We start from the raw sequence: 17,675 nt of genomic DNA on the forward strand, positions 1-17,675 counted from the left end.
GAGATGTTGTAAAAGATGTCTGTATACACTGTGTGTGTATTGTCCTTCTCAGAAGACCAAAGTGTCTGGGGTTCTGTAAATATTAGTACTGTAATGAATAAATATGATGGTATTTCGTTCTAATGTTATGGACATTGAAATGTAATCATTCATTGTTTATTTTTAAACAGTATAGATGATTTCTTGTAATGCACTATTTGTGAACCTAATTGTGTATGTCAGGCCATAAATCCTAAAACTTTGCTTTGGTGTTGGTTGCCACCCCTCATAGACACCATGCCACCCCACTGCCTCTCTAAAATTATTTTCTAGATCCGCCTCTTACAAATGGCTGGTGCAACATAAAAGTCTTTAGCATCAAGACCACCTCCCATGCCAGTAACCCTGGTATGTGTCCTGCTCAATACAAGAAAGAAGCGTATCTAATTCACATCAGAGAGTGCACTACATATCATTATAATAAAGAGAGGAAGCATACATTTTAAAATGATAAAAAACTTGTTTCATTACATCTAAATATTTATTCAAATGCAAAACTTAAAAATAATTAAGCAGATATGACCTGCAACACTTTAAGAAACTAGTATTTATTACAGAACAAAGCAAGTGGGTAAACCATGGCATTAAACTTTTTTTTTTTCACAAAATTACTCTAATTTGCCTCTTTGCATTGGAATTTAAAACCCTCTTCTCTAACCTTACACTGTTAATACTACACTAATTATTATATAAGTACTATAAATATTAGAAAAAATAATTTCAGTGGTCATTAAAGACCATAATTATTTTTACAAAATAGTGTTTAGTACCAAAATATCTCTTAAAAAAAAAAACAATTAAAATATAGAACATTGCCTCTCCCCTAATCTTAATATTAATCAGAGTAAAATTATACTGCAAACGTCTTTAAACGTCTAATAAGCGTTTTAAAACGTGATCCTTTGATCACCAGCAGCCGTGAACTTTCTGTACAATACGTGAAAAGCGAAGTTTGATTTAAATCCTAGAACTGCTTCACCCATGTTTTCCATTCGAAATGCAAACCTGTTAAACGAGTTTATTCCGAAAGTGAAACTGTTTGGTGAGACTCCATTTTGTGCGAAGACAATCACGAACAAGCCAGATAGAAAAGCTGTAAAAAATGTGAATCAGATTGAGGGCAGATCGGTTTAATGCTGTTATCCAGAGACAGAATGGATTTATGAACTGAATTAAGTTTGTTTTTCATGTTCTTCATTGTTGAGAGAGAGGTAAGTCTAATCGAGTGCATTTCTTGATTCATTATAATGCTTTGGTAAATCAATATGAATCTTTAAATGTAAACGGTTATATTTCTATCCTGCTTCAATGTAAGAGTGTTTTAATGTGCTTTAGTGTTCCTACTGATTTTCTTACTCTTGCCAGCTTTTAAGTCCTTGCTGATCAGATTCAATCTGGCTTTTACACACACACACACACACACACACACACACACACACACACACACACACACACACACATTGTTATGACTGGCTCAGGGCCATAACAAGGAGGGGAGACAAGAACGGGTAAAGGTGCTCAAATAAAGATTAACAGAAATGAATATTAAGTTAAACACAAAAGAAGTTGTGGAGTGTGAGTGTCTGTAAATCATTGGTGTGGGTGGTGTTGTGTGGGTGTAGGACAGGTGAATGGTGCGTCATGAATGTGGTGCGTAAAACAAAAGACAAACTCAAATGTGCATGATGAATCGGGAGAGAGGCAGGCGGGGACGGGCGCGGTAAAGGAGCCGAGCCGAGCCGGGCCGGTGCAGAGCAGCGCAAACCAAAGTGCGGAGAGAGAGAGAGCGAGAGGAGGTTTTCCACTCCACTTATATACAGAGTGATGTAGGTGGAGCAGTAGATTGGTGCAGGCCAGCAGGTGCAGGACAATTAGCCTGATGAGCCTGCACAAACAAACAGAGGGCGGCAGACAAATAATCCCCACTCCCCCAAGGCCCTGGGCCGTAACACCCCCCCCTACAAAGAAGGGACCCCCTATGGGGACCTGAAAGTAACTACCCCCCTATAAAGCAGGTAGACCAATCAATTGATTAGATATATTAGATTTTAGATTTTTTAATTAAAACAAAAACTACCTTTAACAGGTGGATGGTCCCGGGACAAGGGAAACCACCGTGCCGTCCCGGTTCAGCTCAACACGGTGGGGTGAAGCGAAACGCTTCCCAGTAGGCTAGAGAGCCCGAGAGAGAGCATCAGCCACAACGTTGTCACGGCCTCTGATGTGTCTTATGTCCAGTGTATAACCCTGGAGGTGGAGAGCCCAGCGCATGAGCCGCTTGTTTGGAGACTGCAGATTTGAAAGAAACGTTAATGGGTTATGATCAGAAAACACAACTACGGGTCCAGAACCCAAGTAAACGCTGAAGTACTGCAGCGCCCACAACAAAGCTAGAGTCTCTTTTTCAATAACAGAGTAGTTAACTTGGTGTTTATTAAATTTCCTAGAAAAGCACACCGGTTTTCTTATTCCCAAGTCATTGGTTTGCATTAGTACAGCCCCTGCGCCCACTAGACTGGCATCCACCTCCACTTCAAAAGGCCTATCCCATTTCGGAGCCATCAGGACAGGGAAATTAGACATTAAAGCTTTGACCCTCTCAAAAGACTTCTGGCAAGCATCTGACCAGACAAATTTTACGTTTCCTTTTAGCAAGTCAGTTAATGGTGCCACTACAGAGGAAAAGTTTGGGCAGAAACACCTGTAATAGCCAACCATCCCTAAAAATCGCATAAGCTCCTTTTTAGTCATGGGTAATGGATATTGATCGATGGCTTGCACTTTAGCACGAACGGGTTTAACTGCCCCTTGACCAACTACACGGCCTAAATAAACATTCACATTTGGCCAAATTCACAGTCAGTCGTGCATCTGCCAACCGTGCCAAAACTGCTTCCAGACGGGAAAGATGTTTCTCCCACGAATCCGAATAAACCACAACGTCATCCAGATATACAGCGCACCCATCAAGCCCACGCAACACAATATTCATTAGGCGCTGGAAGGTCGCTGGCGCATTTCGTAATCCAAACGGCATAACATTAAATGAATAAAGTCCACTAGGTGTGATGAATGATGAAATTTGCTTAGCCCTATCTGTTAACGGAACTTGCCAATAACCCTTCAACAAATCTAACTTTGTAACAAAGCTCGCCCCCCCACTTGGTCCACACAGTCCTCCATACGAGGCAGAGGAAAGGAGTCAGGCCTCGTGACAGAGTTGACTTTGCGAAAGTCATTACAGAACCTAGGCGTGGCGTCAGATTTAGGAATCAACAAACATGGTGAAGCCCTGCTGGAATCAGAAGGAAAGGCAATGTTGTTGTCAAGCATGTACTGAACAAACTTTTTGTCTGGATGCATACGATAGAAGCGCTGTCTGATTGGCTTAGCATCACCAACATCAATGTCATGTTGCAGGACATTAGTACACGAAGGTGTGTCTCCAAAAAGAACAATATACTTTCTAATCAAATTAACTTAGACCTTTTTGACGTGTCTAAATAAGACAAAGACTTCTCCAAATTCTGCAGTGACTCCCCATTTCTTAGATGACCAGTCGTTACAGCCTCCTCAGGATCTGGCGGTTCACCCCCTAGCTCTGCCACAACTGAGGAAGAGACAGACAGACACTGAGGCTGAACACTAGGCACCTGAATTTTCTCTTTCTCTCCAGAGTCACGACACAAATAAGGTTTTAGCAAATTTACATGGCATAATTGAGTTTTAGATCTACGTTCTGGAGTGGAAATTAAATAATTTAGATCTGAAAGCTTTTTTACCACCAAATATGGACCTGAAAATTTTGCTTGAAATGGTGACGTTACTAGTGGCAACAGGGCTAACACCTGATCACCAGGAAAAAACTCTGCAAACAGTGCGTCTATCACAAAGCTTTTTCATTTTTCCCTGTACAGCTTCCAACTTCTCTTTAGCTAATTCCTGAGCAACATACAACTTGTACCTAAAACCATTTACAAAGTCAATAAGGTTACTTGGCGGATCTGACTCTGTCCAGCCGTCCTTCAACAGTGCTAGGGGGCCCCGAACCTTATGACCGAAAACAAGGTCATTTGGGCTAAAGCCTGTACTCTCCTGGACCACCTCACGAGCAGACAACAACATCCAGGGCAGTGCTTCCTCCCAGTCCCCTTGCATCTGGACACAAAAAGATCGCAAAATTGATTTAAGAGTCTGATGGAACCTTTCCAAAGCACCCTGACTCTGTGCATGATAAGCAGATGAAAGATTATGTTTTATCTTAAGCTGTTTCAAAACTTGTGCAAACAGCTTTGAACAAAAATTTGAGCCCTGATCAGTCTGAATGATACGTGGAAGACCAAAAATTGAGATGAATTGACTCAAAGCACGAACTACGTTTTTAGTTGTAATACTTCGCAGTGGAAATGCCGCCGGATACCGAGTGTTCTGACACATTACTGTTAACAAGTACATAACACCAGATTTAGCTGGTGGCAACGGGCCCACACAATCTACAATTAAGTGTTCAAAAGGCTGTCCAATAGCAGGTATGGGACTCAATTGCACAGGGTGTAGTACTTGATTAGGTTTACTAGTTAACTGACACGTGTGACAAGACTTACAGTACGCAGACACATCCTTTTTCAAACGAGGCCAAAAGAAATACCTCATCACTCGATCATAGGTTTTCCGTATACCAAGATGCCCGCACTGGTCGTGAGAAATCTGTAATACAGTGTCACGAAACTTTAAAGGCACAACAACCTGATAAATAGGATCACCAATGAAATTTTCAAACTGAGGAGACCATTTCCTGGTCAACACATTATTCTGAACAAAATAACATTGAGGACGATCTCTAACCTCAGTATTAGGACAAACCATATCAAAAAACTCCTTTAATGTATTGTCAGCTCTCTGTTCCTGAACCAGCTCACTATGTAAAACAGACCAAGGAAGAACAGGCGCTGAAAAATCCATCCTAGTGGGAGAAATAATTTCCTCACTTTTAGCTTTCACTTTAGTAGACCTTGTCACTACACAAGCACTAAATACATCAGGAAAATCTGCTTTACTCTTATCTGGAACACTGCTTATGACAGGCTCTTATGTCACCTGGGCAGGAGGAGGAACATCAGCCCAAACTCTACTACCTGCAATGTCATTTCCCAGGATCATAGAGACACCATCCACTGGCAAAGCAGGACGCACACCTACCCAAACTTCACCCTGAAAAAAATTACAATGGAGCATCATCTTATGTTGTGGAACATTTACTACATTAAGGCCCATTCCCACAATAGGAATGGTGGAGCCAGTAAATGATTTTTCTGAAAAATTAAGTGCTGAGGCAACTATGAATGAATTAACTGCCCCGGTATCACGCAAAATCTTAATACGCGCACGCTCATTATCCCCGGGCAGAGAGACATTTCCCGCTGTAATGAACGGCAAAAAAGATTTTAGATCGGACTCTACCTCGGGCACAATAGAAGCTACCACAGATGCAGTACACATTGCTGGATTACGACTAGGGGAAGTTTGTTTAGGACGAGACTTCATTCGATAACAGTCATTTTTCCAGTGTCCACGCTTGTGACAATAATTACAAATTTTCTCTGACTTACGCATCAGCCTTCCACCTTTAACCTCTGAATCAGCCCACTCTCTATTCATTTGAACCGGACTATTAGCACGCGCACCAAAATTTGAACCATTACTCATGGAATGCGTTAGATAAAAATCATCCGCAAGCGCAGCAGCCTCCGCCACAGTCTTAACTCCACGCTCTCCAATGTACACCGAAATATTCTCAGAAATTGAATTTTTAAACTGCTCCAACAAAATGAGTTCTTTCAAATCCTCCAGTGTCTTAACACCTGCTGAAGAACACCAGCTTTCAAAGTGCGTTACTAAATCACACATAAATTCCAAATGTGAGCGATCCCCACGTCTCCAACTCCGGAAACGCTGCCTATACGCCTCAGGAACAAGCTCAAAAACTTTAAGAACAGCAGATTTAACTTCCGAATACTTAGCACTGTCGACACTACTCAAAGAGGAAAACGCCTGTTGCGCCTTACCAGTCAACACGCACTGGAGCATTAACACGCGCGTCTGTTCAGACCAACTACGCGTTTCCGCCAAACGCTCAAACAACGAAAAAAAAGTCTCTGGGTCTCTCTCGTTAAACCTAGGAACCAGTTTTAAATCACTAAGTTCATTTCTAGCTCCATGGGAAACACGCTCAAAGTTAACTCTCCCTTGTCTCATTAACTCAAGTTTTTGTCTCTCTACATCTAATTTTGCAAACTCCAAATCTTGCTTACTCCTCTCACTTTCTTGCTCCGCCTTTAACCTTAACAAAAGCAACTCCCTCTGTTGCTCAAAAGACAAACCTGTAGTACTCTGTGCAAAAAACACTTCACCTGGCTGCCCAACAGATTTCAAAACTCCCTTTTCCACCAACTTTTCCCTTAAAGTAAGTCTAACAACGTCTTTAACTTTTTTTGTATCTCCAATATCAAGTTTATAAAACTCAGCAAGCGCAATCAACTGCTTCTTAGTATATAGATTTAAACCACTTTCACATGTCGACTCAATAAAATCTTGTACAACCTCATCCATGGCTAAACAAATCCTACAAACAGGACGGACGCTTAAATGATACCTTGGGTAATGTACACCACACAAAGAACGAGATATCCCGCTAACTACCTACCCAAAAAAACTTACAAACTCACCCCTAGTCTTCGGGAAGCGTGGCGATGGGTTCTTATGCGCCAGATACCGCTGGCACGTAAGAACACCCAGCAAGCTGATTGTTCCACGTAACCACGGCGCGCTCCCGAGCCGATGCAGGGACAGGGAAAAAGGGAAGCTACGACCCGCTCTTAACTTCCACACTAAATAGTTACGCAGCACAACCCCTGTTGGGAAGCGCCGCTAAACCTACAAGGGATTCTCAATCTTTAAACTCTCAGTGAACATTACAAGTTATACACTTACCTTTCCGTCCTGAACACAGCTACCACTGACAAACACCATGGCTAAATCTCCGCTCCACACTAAACACACCACTTTAGACAAGTCTCCCCTTGAGTGCAACCAAATCCATATAAGGACCATGACAACACGGAATCTTTCCCGAATTATATGCCAATCAAGCGCACGGACAGCTCATTCACAAAAGGCAAACAAACAGGAGCTGAAAACGACGCGACCAAGGAGGGGAGACAAGAACGGGTAAAGGTACTCAAATAAAGATTTATTAACAGAAATGAATATTAAGTTAAACACAAAAGAAGTTGTGGAGTGTGAGTGTCTGTAAATCATTGGTGTGGGTGGTGTTGTGTGGGTGTAGGACAGGTGAATGGTGCGTCATGAATGTGGTGCGTAAAACAAAAGACAAACTCAAATGTGCATGATGAATCGGGAGAGAGGCAGGCGGGGACGGGCGCGGTAAAGGAGCCGAGCCGAGCCGGTGCAGAGCAGCGCAAACCAAAGCGCGGAGAGAGAGAGAGCGAGAGAAGGTTTTCCACTCCACTTATATACAGAGTGATGTAGGTGGAGCAGTAAATTGGTGCAGGCCAGCAGGTGCAGGACAATTAGCCTGATGAGCCTGCACAAACAAACAGAGGGCGGCAGACAAATAATCCCCACTCCCCCAAGGCCCTGGGCCGTAACAACATACACACAAAACAGTGAAAGAACTGTGAACTGTTTTGGCTTTAATAGTGAATTAAGTCTTACAGTAATTGGTGTAAATGTGAGGAGTGAATTCTCAGAGAGAATAAGGGTGGAGTTTTGGATGGTGATTATTCATCCAAATCTTATGTGACTCATAGTCTGAATATTAATGAGTCTGGAAACTCTAATTTGTGTCATAATAAGAAGTCTATTTTTTGTCAATTGTTACTCATGTCTAGAAAAATATTAACTACAAATATAAAAAATATTAATATTAATATTTTATTACACATTTTTAAAGCACCGCCTGTAAAATGAGTCTTTTTGAGAAGAGAGAGGAGGAGGAGGATGGCCACGCACATAAAGCAGCATCTCCAGAAGCCAGCTGTGTGTCTATGAAGAGTGACAGATCTTTGCTCTCTCCTCCTTTGTTCAGTGATGCAGCAGTGACCTCTGATGTTGAGTGAGTTTAAACATGATTAATCTTGATCATGTTCAGTTGTTAGGTTTTATAGTGTTTTAGAATGCATGTTTATATTGTTTCAGTATATCGCAGTGTTTTGTATTAGGCATGTCATTGTTAAGTGTACCGAGTCGACCAGCAGTCAATGTAAGCAAAGGCAAAAAGCACAAATCGCATTCATTTTAGCTAATAAAGTGGATAATTTTTGAACACTTACCGTCTCATGGTACACCAGTGCATGTGTTTTACAAACAGCCAATATTGTTGAAACAGTTTTATCAGTATGTCAGTTAATTATTTACTATTTCTTCAGCACTGCCTGTAAAACGAGTGACTATGAGAAGAGAGAGGGGGGGGATGTTCACACACAAAAAGCAGCATCTCCAGAACCCAGCTGTTTGTCTATGAAGAGTGACAGATCTTTGCTCTCTCCTCCTTTGTTTAGTGATGCAGCAGTGACCTCTGACCCTGTGTGAGCATGAGCATAAACATGACAAAACACAATAAACAAAGATTTTGACCCAGGAACATGTCCTATTTGTTTAAACCATGTTTTGCATTATACTGTGTGTCCGTTATCCATATTATCTGTCCCACAGTCTACAATAGAAAACAGTACTAGTCATAGATCTGCTCCATATGATATGGTCTGTGTTATCCTGTGGTTCAAATTAAACTAATATGAAACACAACCTTATTTACCCAAATGATATACACAAAATATGCTGATAAACTTCCAGTTCTCTATAGATGTCACTATGTGCCATTGACTATACATAGTAAAATAAGTACGACTTGCCAGATTCAGATGCATGACCTTCATTTTGAGAAACACATTTGAATGATTTTCTGTATTTTAATGCTTTTTCACAGTTTTTTTGTCTCATTTATTTCAGCAGAGTGAAAAGAGACAAAGTGGTCAAATCAGTGACACCTCGTTTGACCTGTACTAACTCTCACATTCAGACCCTTTTCAGGCAAGGAGTCAAAGACAAACACAAAACCAGCATGAAGAAGTATGAGAGCTTATTTGAGGGAATCAAACATGAAGAAAATCAAACCCTCTTAAACAGTATCTACACACAGCTCTACATCATAGAGGGAGAGAGTGAAAGAGTGAATGAAGAACATGAAGTTATACAGATGGAGAAAACAGACAGAACACAAGACAGTCCTCTCTGCTATAATGACATCTTCAAACCCCTACATGACCCGGGATGTGAGGAGAAAGACAACATCAAGGCTGTTCTTACTAAAGGAATTGCTGGAATTGGAAAAACCATCTCTGTGCAGAAGTTCATTCTGGACTGGAGCGAGGGAAAAGCCAATCAGGATGTAGATTTCATATTTGTGCTTCCATTTCGAGAGCTGAGCTTGATTAAAGATCACCAGTACAGTCTTCACAGACTTCTGCAAGGCTTTCATCCTGAACTTCAAGATCTAGACGCAAAGATTTATGAGGAGTCTAAAGTTGTATTTATCTTCGATGGTCTGGATGAGAGCAGAATTACACTGACGTTTTCATACATACAAAAAGTTTGTGATGTGAATGAGTCTTCATCAGTGGGTGTGTTGATTTCAAACCTCATCAGAGGAGACCTGCTTCCCTCTTCTCTCATCTGGATCACCTCCAGACCAGCAGCAGCCAATCAGATCCCCTCAAAATACATCAACCGTGTGACAGAAATTCAGGGATTCAATGATCTTCAGAAAGAGGAATATTTCAGGAAGAGAATCAGTGACGAACATCAAGCCAGCAGAATCATCTCTCACATTAAAAGATCAAGAAGCCTCCACATCATGTGTCACATCCCCGTCTTCTGCTGGATCTCAGCCACTGTGCTTCAAAACCTCCTGAAACAAAATGACAGAGCAAAAGTCCCTCAAACTTTGACTGAAATGTACATCCACTTCCTGCTGACTCAGATCAACATGAGGAATCAGAAATATTATCAGAGAGGTCCAGAGGATCTGTTGAAGTCCAATACAGACATGATTGTGAAACTTGCTACACTGGCTTTCAATCAGCTGATGAAGGGCAATGTGATGTTTTATGAGGAGGACCTGATTGAAAGCGGCATAGACGTCACTGATGCCTCAGTGTATTCTGGGATTTGTACTGAGATCTTTAAGGAGGAATCTGTGGTTCATCAGAGGAAAGTCTACTGCTTCATACATCTGAGCTTTCAAGAGTTTCTTGCTGCTTTCTATGTGTTTTATTCATATGTAGTCAGGAACATGGAATCACTCAAATTGTTTTTGAAAGGATACAATTGGTACAGTCGTGAAATCTCTCTGTTTGAGCTGCTAGAAGGCACGGTTGATAAATCATTCCAGAGTGGAAATGGACACCTTGATCTTTTCCTGCGGTTCCTGCTGGGCATCTCACTAGAGTTCAACCAGAGACTCTTTCAGGATCTACTGACACATACATTGAATAGCTCAGAGGCCATCAAAAGAATCACAAAGTACATTAAAAAGAAAATCAATAGTGATGAATGTCTCTCAAATGATAGATGCATCAATCTGTTCCTCTGTCTGCTAGAAAGTAATGATCAGAGTCTATACAGAGAAATTCAGAAGTTTGTGAAATCAGAGAATTGCTCAGTAAATCAATTGTCTCCGTCTCACTGCTCAACAATCACCTACATGCTTCAAATATCAGAGGTGATGGATGAGTTTGACCTGAAAAAATACAACACATCAGATGAAGGTAGAAGGAGACTGATACCAGCTGTGCTGAACTGCAGAAAAGCTCTGTGAGTATTCATTGATCTGATTGTAGATGTGCCACTTTTTTCCTATGGTCCACTTTTATTTTTTACTTGATTCAGATTAAATTTAAAGGAAAGTGCACAATTGTAATCAGGTCTTTTATTTAAGGAATACGAATAAACCTCAGACTCACAAGTTTATTTATATAGTACAGATTGTGTCAAAGCACTTAACAGTATCAAATTGGAGAACAGAGTGTCTGTAATGAATAATGCCAAGATTAAACATTCAATATTCAGTCAAAATCCTTTCATTATTGAGCTCAGAGTCATCATTGTCTAGCTCAGTTTAGTTTTAATCATATCTTTGCAATCAAATATACATCTGCATTTAGTTACTGTATAACAGCTGGAGTATTTAAGACTAATTGGCCACACTGGTGTTAACCTATCTGAGATTATTTTTAGTCAAATTTCAGAGAAACATAAATTATAATTAATGTGATAATATGCAATCAACACAGGAAATAATAACTTAATGCATCATCTCCTCTGTAATAAACATTATTTTATATTTTATTTACAGACTTGTTGACTGTAATATCACTGGTCAGTGCTGTGAAATATTGTCTTCATCTATACAATCATTAAACTCCTCACTGAGAGAGCTGGACCTGAGTAACAATGACCTGCAGGATTCAGGAGTGAAACTGCTCTCTGATGGATTGAAGAGTTCACACTGTCAACTCAACATACTGAGGTAAGAAAAACAGACAAAGGTTTACTTGGTTATGCAAATAAAGATGTTCTGATCTCCAGTGTGTTTAAGGCTCACTTCAATTTGTTTGTAACCTCTTGTTTATTGATTAATTTAGTGATAAAAATTTAAAACTTGTGAGGAGTGGAGATGAACAGATACTGTTACTGAAAACAGTTCTGCGGCATTAACACTGATACTAAGTAAAGCACTGAGCTAAACTACACCTGTAATGAGTGATCTGTGGATAAAAGTGGTGAATCTAAACACTTTTGTGTGAATGAGATTACATTATCTTCAGTCAAAGATAGTGTGAAATTAAGTTTTGTGTGTGTGTTTGTAGATTATCTGGCTGTATGGTGACGGAGGAAGGCTGTTGTTTTCTGGCTTCAGCTCTGAGTTCAAACCCCTCACACCTGAGAGAGCTGGATCTGAGCTACAATCATCCAGGACCATCATTAGTCAAGCTGCTCTCTGATCCAAACTACAGACTGGAAAAACTCAAGTATGTTCAACACTGACAATCATCACATGTTTGTTCATGTTGTGCATTATGATGCTTTGGCATTTAAATGTATTTTGAAGGTTTTCTGTTTTAGAAAATGTTTAAAAGTATAACAACATTATGTCACTAGCTAACTAAATCAAGTGAAATGATATTGTTATTACTATTTTTTATAGTTATAATTAATCAGACACACTATGTGCATTGCGAGCACCAAACCAAATCCCCAAGTGCTCTATTGTAAACCAGACCATGTCCATGATTTGATAAAATCAAAACGTTTGTTTTAGTGTACCAAAGTTAGGCTCCCTGGTTAGGATGAATTGACTAAAAGGGAGAAAGTTTTTTGGCAGTGGATGATAAAACAATAAGGGGATGATAATACAACCATAATACAACGTATCACCCAAATAAGAACGTCATATATTTAAGACATACTATTGCAAAAATTACATAAAATGTTTTTATAGTGTGGATCATGCAGGAGAGTTCAGGATTAGAAGAGGACCCCAAAAATGTAAGTTTATACACTTTTCTATCTCCAACCCTAAAACAAATCCTTGGAAGCTACTTGCACATTTGTATTTTATTTAAAGCTGCAGTCAGTCACTTTTTTTTTTTTTGATAAAAATCCAAAATCTATTTTTGAGTAAGTATGCAACTAGCTAGTGTTCTCTCTACCTTAGAACGATTCACAACAGTAAGCTTATAATAATATTTCTCACAGTAGCTAGAATAATTAAACTTATCAATTCAATTTCTTGTGTTCAAACAAATGTAATCTGTTTTCTTGTGTTCAGATGCATGCGATCTCACACTGGATTTAAACACAGTAAACACTTGTCTCACTCTGTCTAAGAGGAACAGAAAGGTGAAACTTGTGACAAAGAAGCATTTGTATCCTGATCATCCAGACAGATTTGAGTGTCCTCAGGTTCTGTGTGTAGAGAGTCTGACTGGACGCTGTTACTGGGAGGCTGAATGGAGCGGGGGGGAAGGGGTTAATATATCAGTGACATATAAAGGAATCAGCAGGAAAGGATGCAGTGATGACAGTTGGTTTGGGTACAACAAAAAGTCATGGAGTTTGATCTGTATTAAAAACAACTTCATCGCCAAATACAATAAAAATATCACACTCATACCTGTCACTTCAGATCATGCTAACAGAGTAGGAGTGTATCTGGACTGGTCGGCCGGCCGTCTGTCCTTCTACAGTGTCTCTTATGCACACACACTCACACACTTACACACATTCAACACCACTTTCACTGAGCCCCTCTACGCTGGATTTGGGCTTTATTTTGATAGTTCACTGTCTGTCTCTGAGATTAAACCGCGTCCAATTAGAAACAACTGAGCAAGATTTAAACTAATATTTAACTTAAACTTTACACTGTAAAATAATACCAATTCTGCCTGTCAGCCAGCATATATATCGTTGTTTCTTATTATATTGTAATCTGTAATTAAGTGCAGTTTGTCTGTTACAGCACATATCTGGAATATTGTGTAAACCGTATGAGAGTATATATATTACATATTTAATTTATAATATATATTATAAAATACATTTAATTTATGCTGTACAAAGGTCAGGAGTCAATATTTTTATTGTCTGCTGAGAGTATGTCTCTTTTCTTCAGGATGTGGTTTTAATTTATGCTGTACAAAGGTCAGAAGTCAATATTTTTATGACTCCTGAGAGTATGTGTCTTTTTTCAGGATGTGGTTTGAATTTATACTGTACAAAGGTCGTGGGTGTCACCAAGCCAGCAGAGGGAGCACTGACCTCTGGGTGATCTGCATCCACTCCCTCTGCGTTAACTTCCTGTTCCTGGACTATAAAGACTGCAGCAAGCCACTCACCTGCAGGTTGCATTGTTTCGCCTGTCTCATAGTTAGATCGTTCGTGGATTATAGTTTCTGGTTTTGACCCTGTCTGTTCTCTGATTCTCTGATCGTTTGCCGCCTGACCTGACCTTCTGCCTGTCTCTGGATTTCGTTATTGCCTCGCCTCCTATATATCTGTTAGCCCTGTTTGACGCCTGCCTGTTATGACCATGCCTTTGTTTAATAAAAGCCTGCACATGGATCCGCACGCCTCAGACCGCTCATTCGTGACAGAATGCAACCTCACACCAGGATCCAGCGGCTTTTCACCGAACCATGGCCAGGTATGCACCTTGCAATGTCTTTGCTAACCCTCAAGCAGGGCACCCGATCACTTGAGGATTATACTCAGGAATTTCTGGACCTGGCTTACTTCTCTGATTTACCGGACTGTTTGCTAATTGAATTTTTTCACGAGGAATAAATCAGCCACTCAAAACACAACTTGTTCAAGAGGGTCCACGTGAATCACTTGCACACTTTATTGAGTTTGGTTTAGTGACTGTGGGGTCAGCTCTCACGTTGGGTATTATGGAGGAAGAAGACACTGCATTTATTCCCAAGATGGCTGCCTTCCCGAGCCGCTGCCCAAGATGGCCGCCTTCCCGAGCCGCTGCCCAAGATGGCCGCCTTCCCGAGCCGCTGCCCAAGATGGCCGCCTTCCCGAGCCGCTGCCCAAGATGGCCGCCTTCCCGAGCCGCTGCCCAAGATGGCCGCCTTCCCGAGCCGCTACCCAAGATGGCCGCCTTCCCGAGCCGCTGCCCAAGATGGCCGCCTTCCCGAGCCGCTGCCCAAGATGGCCGCCTTCCCGAACCGCTGCCCAAGATGGCCGCTTCCCCGAACCGGCTGCCCAAGATGGCCGCCTTCCCGAACCGCTTCCCAAGATGGTCGCCGCCTGCCCAGAGCCGCTTCCCAAGATGGTCGCCGCCTGCCCAGAGCCGCTTCCCAAGATGGTCGCCGCCTGCCCAGAGCCGCTTCCCAAGATGGTCGCCGCCTGCCCAGAGCCGCTTCCCAAGATGGTCGCCGCCTGCCCAGAGCCGCTTCCCAAGATGGTCGCCGCCTGCCCAGAGCCGCTTCCCAAGATGGTCGCCGCCTGCCCAGAGCCGCTTCCCAAGATGGTCGCCGCCTGCCCAGAGCCGCTTCCCAAGATGGTCGCCGCCTGCCCAGAGCCGCTTCCCAAGATGGTCGCCGCCTGCCCAGAGCCGCTTCCCAAGATGGTCGCCGCCTGCCCAGAGCCGCTTCCCAAGATGGATGCCGCCTGCCCAGAGCCGCTTCCCAAGATGGATGCCGCCTGCCCAGAGCCGCTTCCCAAGATGGATGCCGCCTGCCCAGAGCCGCTTCCCAAGATGGATGCCGCCTGCCCAGAGCCGCTTCCCAAGATGGATGCCGCCTGCCCAGAGCCGCTTCCCAAGATGGATGCCGCCTGCCCAGAGCCGCTTCCCAAGATGGATGCCGCCTGCCCAGAGCCGCTTCCCAAGATGGATGCCGCCTGCCCAGAGCCGCTTCCCAAGATGGATGCCGCCTGCCCAGAGCCGCTTCCCAAGATGGCTGCCGCCTGCCCAGCGCCGCTTCCCAAGATGGCTGCCGCCTGCCCAGCAAAGCCTCCAGTGCCCGCGCCTCGTGCAAAGCCTCCAGTGCCCGCGCCTCGTGCAAAGCCTCCAGTGCCCGCGCCTCGTGCAAAGCCTCCAGTGCCCGCGCCTCGTGCAAAGCCTCCAGTGCCCGCGCCTGCGTGCAAAGCCTCCAGTGCCCGCGCCTGCGTGCAAAGCCTCCAGTGCCCGCGCGCTGGTAAAAAGCCTCCAGTGCCCGCGCCTGCGTGCAAAGCCTCCAGTGCCCGGCGCCTCGTGCAAAGCCTCCAGTGCCCGCGCCTCGTGCAAAGCCTCCAGTGCCCGCGCCTCGTGCAAAGCCTCCAGTGCCCGCCTCGTGCAAAGCCTCCAGTGCCCGCGCTGCGTGCAAGCCTCCAGTGCCCGCGCCTCGTGCAAAGCCTCCAGTGCCCGCGCCTGCGTGCAAAGCCTCCAGTGCCCGCGCCTCGTGCAAAGCCTCCAGTGCCCGCGCCTCGTGCAAAGCCTCCAGTGCCCGCGCCTCGTGCAAAGCCTCAGTCTCCCCGACCACCTGCTCCGCCGCCGTCGGTCGGCTCCATGGGGTTGATGACCGTTACCTCTCCATGGCTCCTCCCTCCGTCGGCTCCACCACTGACCATCATGGCTGGGTTCTGGATCGCCTCCCGCTCCGGACTCCTCCCGTCTTCACCCTGGCTCCTCCCACCGTCTCTTCCTCCCTGGTCTCAGTTTGCTGACTCCCTCCCGGAACCCCCTCCCAAGCTCACAGTTATGTTTTGTTTTGTGGAGCGCCAGGAGTCGCTCCTAGGAGGGGGGCTATGTCACCAAGCCAGCAGAGGGAGCACTGACCTCTGGGTGATCTGCATCCACTCCCTCTGCGTTAACTTCCTGTTCCTGGACTATAAAGACTGCAGCAAGCCACTCACCTGCAGGTTGCATTGTTTCGCCTGTCTCATAGTTAGATCGTTCGTGGATTATAGTTTCTGGTTTTGACCCTGTCTGTTCTCTGATTCTCTGATCGTTTGCCGCCTGACCTGACCTTCTGCCTGTCTCTGGATTTCGTTATTGCCTCGCCTCCTATATATCTGTTAGCCCTGTTTGACGCCTGCCTGTTATGACCATGCCTTTGTTTAATAAAAGCCTGCACATGGATCCGCACGCCTCAGACCGCTCATTCGTGACAGTGGGTTCAATATTGTTATTTTTTAATAATTAAAAAAAAATAAACTTAATGTTATATTCTACAAGAATGCATTAAATTGATTGAAAATCGGCAATGGATTTTTACATGCTGTTAATGCTGTTTTTTGAGCTTTCTTTTCAGTAAAGTATCGTGCAAAATGTATCATGGTTTCGACAAAAATATTAAGCAGCACAACTGTTTTCAACATTGATAACAATCAGTAAAGTATCATGTCACGAGAAGAATGGAATAGTGATGCTGGGAATTCAGCTTTGCATCACAGAAATAAAAGGTTATTTTAAGTTGTATTAATATACCACAATATTAGTGTCTTCAGTGTATTTTTTTGCAAATAGCCTTGATGAGCATAATGTCACAGCCCTCAACGGGTATGAACTTCCCAGATCATTGCTTCTTGCACTTGTCTTTGACACCCATCACCCTTCACCTGTTCTATCATCTTCCTTATGCTTCTTGCCTTCTTGCCTCGTGTGGATTTTGTCTTTCGATTACTTTCTTAAATGATGCACTTAGATTTTAAAAAGAATCTGTGAGTGTGAGAGTCCCATTCTCTATTCACTAATTCTTCAAAGTCATTCATTTAGTTTCTTTTGCGCACAAAAATGTTCTGGTAGCTTCAGTTGAACCCCATGTAGACCAATAGACCAATAGAGTAAATTTTTTTTTCTCCATTCTGTATGGATGGGGTTTTGTTTCCTTGCCGCTGTCGCCTCTGGCTTGCTTTGTTGGGGACACTTAACTTCTAGTGATTATCGTCGAATTGATTACAGAGACCGTCTCTGCATTTAATAACAAATTGGTCACTCTCGTCATTATACATCCCTGTCATTGTACTCTTCTACCTTATACTGTACAGTGCTTTGATGCAACCTG

At 43.1% G+C, this 17,675-nt stretch overlaps 1 protein-coding gene across 3 annotated transcripts; it reads left to right on the top strand.

Moving 5' to 3' along the window:
• The first annotated feature begins 963 nt into the window (after positions 1 to 963).
• Positions 964 to 13,986, top strand: LOC122361887 (NACHT, LRR and PYD domains-containing protein 3-like). Of its 3 annotated transcripts, none has more exons than XM_043262990.1 (8): positions 964 to 1,250; positions 8,012 to 8,173; positions 8,487 to 8,645; positions 9,073 to 10,932; positions 11,474 to 11,647; positions 11,988 to 12,149; positions 12,620 to 12,666; positions 12,950 to 13,985. In XM_043262990.1, exons 2-8 carry the CDS (start codon positions 8,025 to 8,027, stop codon positions 13,507 to 13,509), a joined length of 3,111 nt encoding a protein of 1,036 aa, XP_043118925.1. In that variant the 5' UTR covers positions 964 to 1,250; positions 8,012 to 8,024; the 3' UTR covers positions 13,510 to 13,985. The 3 variants fall into 3 exon arrangements, with proteins under 3 accessions (XP_043118925.1, XP_043118924.1, XP_043118926.1); XM_043262989.1 differs by having other exon boundaries at positions 968 to 1,250; positions 9,070 to 10,932; XM_043262991.1 differs by lacking the exons at positions 964 to 1,250; positions 8,012 to 8,173 and having other exon boundaries at positions 8,528 to 8,645; positions 9,140 to 10,932; positions 12,950 to 13,986.
• The last annotated feature ends 3,689 nt before the right edge of the window (positions 13,987 to 17,675 follow it).

This window comes from Puntigrus tetrazona, chromosome 17, assembly GCF_018831695.1.
Source record: "Puntigrus tetrazona isolate hp1 chromosome 17, ASM1883169v1, whole genome shotgun sequence".
Taxonomy (NCBI): Eukaryota; Metazoa; Chordata; class Actinopteri; order Cypriniformes; family Cyprinidae; genus Puntigrus; species Puntigrus tetrazona.

What these genes read in the sequence shown, in the direction of transcription:
- LOC122361887 (XM_043262989.1), top strand. Translation starts at nt 8,025, where the DNA reads ATGAGTCTTTTTGAGAAGAGAGAGGAGGAGGAGGATGGCCACGCACAT. An exon ending in TGTCAACTCAACATACTGAG is followed by an intron (nt 11,648 to 11,987) that starts GTAAGAAAAACA and finishes GTGTGTTTGTAG; the next exon opens with ATTATCTGGCTGTATGGTGA. An exon ending in TACAGACTGGAAAAACTCAA is followed by an intron (nt 12,150 to 12,619) that starts GTATGTTCAACA and finishes ATGTTTTTATAG; the next exon opens with TGTGGATCATGCAGGAGAGT.